We start from the raw sequence: 7068 nt of genomic DNA on the forward strand, positions 1-7068 counted from the left end.
AAAGAAATAAGGTAAACAACAACTTAAAGACATTTTCCTCCACTTCTTTTTGTTTGTCAGTATTTTCTGTGGTCGTCTTTTGCATTACCATGAAAATCTCTCCTTCCGTGCCCTGTTACCTACTTCCAGATCATGGAGACAATAAAGATGGTTTGTGAATCTCTTTTACATCTACCGAAACTGTACCTTTAACACTCTTAAAACAGCAATAAATGTAACAGCAATATCATTACCCAATTAATATTCTGAACAAAAACAAACTTAGAAGTTAAAACATTTGGAGAAAAGGAAATAAATAATGTGTAGAAGTTAGTCATGTAAAACAGTAATGAGATCTAAACTTGGTTTGCTTCACCCCTACTACCTTTCACTCTTTAGAAGCTTGACTACTCTTCAAGAAAATTCTGTTCCAAAGTCATGTTACCTTGTTTGGATTGTGAACAATCTATTCAGTACTTCCAATGTGTTTTACAAATACCCAGACTGTGGCTTTCAAAACTTTAAAACAGCAAAGACCTATGATTTATATGATCCATACATTTGTATTCTGAAGCACAATAAACCTTATCAAAAGTAGTAACACTACAAAATACTTACCACCTCCCTCATCTCTTTACCTATCTACTTTAAATCATCTTTCACTAGATATTTCTCCTATGGATAAAGGGGGAAAGATACATATTTTGTTAAAATGAACTGCAGGTAAACTCCCTTACTACTTAAAACTGTAGGAACACATAGGTATTGTTCCCTCCACCCCTACTACTCTGCACTATTTAGGAGCTAGATTGCTCTGTTCCAACACAAAGGGAACAAAGTGCCCTGGCCTCCCTCCTTAGATGTGGGAGGAGCTGCAGGACTTGGCCCTGGGAGGGGCACTGGCCTCAGCCATAGCTGGATGCTGCATCGCAACTCTCAGCCCTGCTCTCTCTGCCTGATCTCTCAGAGCCTCATCATAGAGGTCTCGGAAGTAACTAGGGACCGTATCATGGGTCTTGGCCAGAACCTCCAGCACTTTCATCTTACTGGTCTCAGCACAAGCTCTTGGGTCCCACAGGAACTCATAGTGTGGACGATCACTATTGGGCACCTGGAGGTACTTCAGGTACTTCTTCTGCACCAGCTCTTTGGTGATGAGCCTTCTGGGCTCCCCAAAGATCAGGTGCTTCCTCCCAGCATAGACCCCGAACACACTGAGGAATTCCCAGACCTCCTTGGTGGCCTGGTTCCCCTTCATGAAAATGAACCCCAGGAGCGCCATGAGGAGACTGGACTTGGGCGGCCCCTTCTCATCACTTGGACCTTCGTCACCCCCGAGGCTGAGCTTGCTGATGAGGACATAGATGTTCCTGCTGTGGTCCACTTCCTTCAGCTCCAGGCCAAACACCAGCTCCATGCACTCAGAGGCTCTCCTGAGGATCTCAGGGAAGTGCTGCCTGTACTTCCTGTTGATGACCGTCAGCAGGGCGTTCTGTCATGGGCTCCTTCGTGCCGTACTTCTCCAGCAGGAACTCCACCAGCATGCTGGCCTTCCTGGTCAGAGGATCATTGAGAATGCTCTGAGTGGCCAGGGCTGCCTGGGAGGCACCTGCACTTTCTTCCTCCGGGCCCTGGGCTCCTTCATCAGATCCTGCACAGGAAGCCCCTGCATCAGGAGAGCTAGTGGCCAAGGCTCCCTGAAGCTTCTGGCTTTCGCCAGCAGCAGGGGAGCTCGGGGGAGAACCCTGAGGGCCAGAAGAGGGAGAAGAGGGGCCCTCCTCTTCTGCGGCTGCAGCAGCACTGGTCTTGGCCTCCTGGGGACACTGAGTGTCCCTCTGGATCTGGTGGCGTTTCACATGGGCATGGTACTTATTGTTGTGCCTCCGAGGCATGAGGACACAGGTCTCAGACTGCAGGTGGGCATGCAGGCAGGAAGGCCGGCACCAAGGGCACCTAGAGTAAGGACAAGAAGATTCCGTGAGCACCATCACCCGGAAGAGTCCTCCCTGGCTTGACTAAGGCTGCCTCTGAGGGGTCTTTCAGGCCAGTGCTCTAGAACCACAGGGCTCCTGTTCTCCTGGTCAGGCTATCCCGTAAGACCCCTGAGGAGGATATGAGAGTGAGCACTGGGGCACAGCCAGACAGCCCTGCCTGGGTGTTAGAGGGGAGCCTGTCAGGGCTGGCAGAGGAGGCAGGTTCTCTCAGGTCACATTTAGAGTCAGGATGAAAATTGGGACAAGACTCCCCCATATCCGAACCCCACCCCCACCACTCCGCACACACCCTGTTCCCTCTCCTGCTCTGAAGTTGACACTGCCTCCTTTGTTGTCACCCCAGAGGAAGAGAGGAGGGAGTACTCAGCCCTCCACCAAAGGGTCCCGGGATCTGCCCCTCTGCTGTCCGGCGGCTGCTCCTTTACAATAACACCCTAACTTCCCCTAACTGCAGCCCCACTTCCCTCTGTTTGTCTGGGAGGAAATGCTGAGCACAGGGGAGGGTCCTGAGTGGTCCATGTGATGGGAAGGATGGTCGTCACCCTGACTCCTCCCGAGCCCTGACATCCCCCCTCTGCTGACTGGCTGCCAGCTCCTCGGACCGTGGTCCCCTCCTCGCTGTGTCCTGTGTCCTCGATCACAGTAAGGGAGCACCTCATTCTTTAGAGCCGCCCGGGTGCTGCCCGGATGGTCCGCGTCTGAGTCTCAGTGGTTGGGGTGTTATGTGTAGCCACCGTTCTGGGGCGTGGAGACCCTCAGTCCCCCGAATGTCCCACCTTCACTCCACAGGGCTCGTGGCTCTTACTCTATTGAGCAGAGCCAGAGTCCAGCAGAGCCTGACTGAGGCATTCTTCCCTGACACCCACTAGGGGTTAGCAGATGGTCTTGTGGCCTAAGAACTAGGTCTGAGAGCAGGGGCAGGGTGGCCTGAAGTTGTGCGGTCCCCTCTATTTGGCCGGAAAAGGGTTTGGGGGTGTGGAGATGTGTCCCCGCACTAGTAACTCATGTCACCTCCACCTTTGACAACTGATGAGACTTGGGACTCCTCTGTCTGGTCACCGTCCACAGCAGCTCTCAAAGATAACGCAACTCTCACAGATGGTGTCTCACTCCAGCGTGTTTCGGAAGATGTCACTTCCTGTCATGCACATCTGAGCTCCAGGAGGACACCAGGGGCGGGGCCTGGGTGGGTGGGGTTCCAGGGGAGTTTCCTGCAGCATTGGCATGGGAGTTTTCCTTGACTCTTAGGAGGTCCTGGGACGTTACTGTGATGAGCTCAGTCAACTGGCCTCACTCCATGCCTCTCACTTCTGTCAGCAACCCTGGCAGAGAGTGTTGAGGAGTCTGAGCCTAAAAGCCTTCGTGGAGCTCTGGAGACTGAGAGCAAGGGCTCTCTGGGGCCCCTTCTTCTGTGCTGAGTGATGCTCTCTGTTCTTTGTGTCTTCCCTTGACTGCTGTAGGTGCTGGGCTAGGGCCCATCTGCTGACCTGAGAACAAAGCCTCACATGGAAGACATCAAATCCCCAGAGTCCTGGTGTGACGTGCACGTACGTCTCATCTGGACACTTCTGCCTGATGCTTATCTGGACACTTCTGCCTGAGGCTTCCTGGAAATGGCTGAAGCAGGTAAGACGAACTGAGAGTGAAGGATGGGAGACTGTCTTCTGTGGTGTGGAACCCCTCACGTGTCACTCAGGATCTTCATATTGACTGCTAGCAAGGCCTGGAAATCCTTCCCTTTCTGGCATGAATCCACCCCTGTCCCCAACCATGGCCCACACAATCCCAGAAGAGTAAGTGAAGGAAGGGGATCCTTCGCCTGACAGTTCTCACTGTGGGCTCTTAGTTGACCACAGGGGCATTGCTCTTAAGTTCTGAGATGAATTTCTGTCCTTTTGTATAATTACTGTAATACTAGTCTTTCTCTTTTGGTCCCTGTGCGATAGTCTATTAAGGTGACCGTTGAAAAGGCACAGTTGTAATCCACTAACATTCCCTGGTGACTCAGGCAGTGAAGAATCCGCCTGCAATGTGGGAGACCTGGGTTCGATACCAGAGTTGGAAAGATCCCCAGGAGGAAGGCATGGAAACCCAATCCGGTATTCTTGCCTGGAGAATCAAAATGGCCACAGGAGCCTTTCAGGCTATAGTCCATGGGGTTGCAAAGTGTTGGACACAGCTGAGCAACTCAGCAAACACACAACAAAGTTTGTGCTGGTTTTTTAATGACCTCTGGGCCATACTGCTACATCCAACCCAAACTTTGGTGCCCCATGGTCCTGGCATGGGGCTCTGAGATGCTGCCTCAGATACCCTCAGTGAAGCAGTAGAGATTCATGGTCCAAGGGCATACTTGAAGAATCAGGGGCTCAACTTTCAAGCCTCTTCCAGCTTATCTTGTTGTCTGCATCCCTTGGAGGCTGCACACCTATGTCAGCCTCAGAGTACTCCCCAACCTGGGCACTCATATGGCCTAGTTCAATGGAGACCTATTGTCCATCAGGGATTATGTAATTTTGTGTTTTTGCTTTTGTTAATAGTTTTCTTTATTCCTTGTGTAAGTTTTCCATGTGTTTTTTTTTTTTTTTCTGGATCCAGGAAATAGCAGCCCATGGTTGATTGGGGTCTTAGCTGCTCTGCATGTGGTATTAAATCTGTAAAGGAGTTAAGGAAAAGTGAGCCTTACAATATCTGCTCCTCCTGAATACACATAACATAGTATTTTGTTTGACACCTGTTTTTCCTAAGGCTCTCAGGGAATTTTTGTTGCTTCCATCTGGGGTGTATACATTGTTTAAGGTTTCTTTGTAGGTATATTTTTTATATGGTTGCTTTTGTTTATGTTGTACTTTCTATTACATGATCTGAGCAATTGTTGATTCTTCCAGAGCAGTCTCTTGACTTTGCTGTGTTGATCTTTTTATACCAGATGTCTGAAGTTCCTTATATTTGTTAATATTTTCTGTGCCTGTTCCCTAAGCATTTTAATCTGAGGATCAAGTTTTTACCATCATCTTCTGCTTTTCATTTTCCTGAATCTTATTTATTTGGCATTTTTGTATATAACTTGGTACTGGCTATGTGTTCTTATCCATAGTTTTTTTTTTCTATTTTTCAAATTAGTAGAGCTTTAAAAAATTGTTTTAATTGGAGGATAATTGCTTTATAATGTTGTGTTAGTTTCTGTTATACAACAGAATGAATCAGCTATAAGTATACATAGATCTTCTGCCTCATTAGCCTTTCTCCCACCCACTCATCTCACCCCTCTACGCTGTCACACAGCACCAGGCTGAGCTCCCTGTATTATATACAATTTTGCACTTGCTGTCTGTGGTACACATGGTACTCTATATTTGTCAGTGCCACTCTCAATTCATTCCACCTCTCCTTCCCTTGCTGCATCCACATAACCATTCTCTACATCTGTGTCTCTATTCCTGCCCTGCAAATAGGTTCACAAGTACCATTTTCTATATTCCATGTTTATGCATGAATATACTCTCTTTTTCTTTTTCTGGCTTACTTCACTCTGTGTAACAGGCTGTAGGTGCATCCACCTCACTACAAGTAACTTAAATTCATTCCTTTTTATGGCTAATATTCAGTTGTATACATCTACCACAACTTCTTTATCCGTTCATCTCTCAGTTTAAATCTAGGTTGTTTCCATGTCCTGGCTATTGTAAATAGTGCTGCAATGAACTTTGGATACAGGTGTCTTTACAGTTATTCCTTTCTCAGTGTATATGCACAGTATTTCTATTGCTGGGTTATATGATAGCTTTAATCCTAGGTTTTAAAGGAATCTCCCTACTGTTCTTCATAATGGCTATATCAGTTTCCATTCCCACCAACAGTGGAAGAGAGTTCCCTTTTCTCTAAGCTCTCAGTAGCATTTACTGCTTGTACAATTTTTGATGATGGCCATTCTAACCATTATGAGATGATACCTTAGTGTAATTTTGATTTGCATTTCTCTCATGATGAGTGTTGTGCATCTTTCCATGTGGTTGTTGACCCTTTGTATTTCTTTTTTTAAAAGAACAGATTGAGGATTAGAAAAAGGTCAGCAGATAGTATAGACAGTTCCCATCCAGCCACTCTTCCTCCACTTGATATCGTCTGTTATTAACATCTTGTATTGGTTCAATGGATACGAGTTCATTTGTCACAATGGATCTACTAATATCAATACCTTATTATTAACTATTGTCCACTGTTTACAATGTATTTTACTTTATGTGTTTTACAGTTCTTTAGTGTTTGACAAATGGGTATTTTGTACTCAGCCAACACGGTGTCCTGCAGAGGAGCTTGAATCCCCTGTGGATCTCCCATGCTCCACCTGTCCATCCCTCAAAACCTCACTTGGAACCACTGACAACTACTGAACTTTTTACTCTTTAAAAGGTTTGCATTTTCCAGAATATAATATTGATGGCATCATACAGTATGTCGGCTTTTTATACTGGCTCTTTCTGCTAATCAATATATGTTGAAATTTCTCTATATCTGTTTATGGTTTGAAACCTTTTTTTTCAGGGCTGAATAGCTTTCCATCATGTAGAGTACCATAGTTTCTTTAACCACTCATCTGCTGAAGGTCATCTTTGGTAATTTTTAGTTTTTGGCAACCATGAATTAGTCTGCTATTAAAATTTGTTTGAAGGTGTTTGGATGGGCATAAGGTTTTGACACTTTTGAGTAGATACCCTAGCGTTCAGTTGCTAGATCATGTGATAAGACTATGTTTAGCTTAAAATAAATTGCCAGTTTCCAAAGTATTTATATCACTGCATTCCCTTTAGCAATGAGTTAGAGTTCCTATTTGTCCACATTTTTGCCAGTATTTGATATCGTGAGGTTTGTTTTTTTTTTTTTTTTTTTGCGTTAGCCCTATTATTGGCTGTTTTTATATTGTTGTTTTGATCTGAAATTCCCTGAAGACATATGATGTAGATCATCTTTTCATATACTCTTTACCATCTTTTTATATTCTTCAGTGAGAGGTCTATTCAGCACTTTTAAGCATTTTTACATTGACTTCCTTGTTTTCTTATTGTTGAGTTGTAAGTGTTCTTTGTATGTTTTT

At 45.7% G+C, this 7068-nt stretch overlaps 1 protein-coding gene across 1 annotated transcript; it reads right to left on the reverse strand.

Moving 5' to 3' along the window:
* Window positions 1–781: 781 nt before the first annotated feature.
* LOC112445417 (melanoma-associated antigen B4-like) lies at window positions 782–1967 on the reverse strand. Its single transcript, XM_059884379.1, is given in 2 exon segments — window positions 782–1472; window positions 1474–1967. Coding segments are annotated over 2 exon segments (1131 nt in total). The 3' UTR covers window positions 782–835.
* Between the last annotated feature and the right edge of the window lie 5101 nt (window positions 1968–7068).

This window comes from Bos taurus, unplaced genomic scaffold (assembly GCF_002263795.3).
Source record: "Bos taurus isolate L1 Dominette 01449 registration number 42190680 breed Hereford unplaced genomic scaffold, ARS-UCD2.0 Leftover_ScbfJmS_1316, whole genome shotgun sequence".
Classification (NCBI taxonomy): Eukaryota; Metazoa; Chordata; class Mammalia; order Artiodactyla; family Bovidae; genus Bos; species Bos taurus.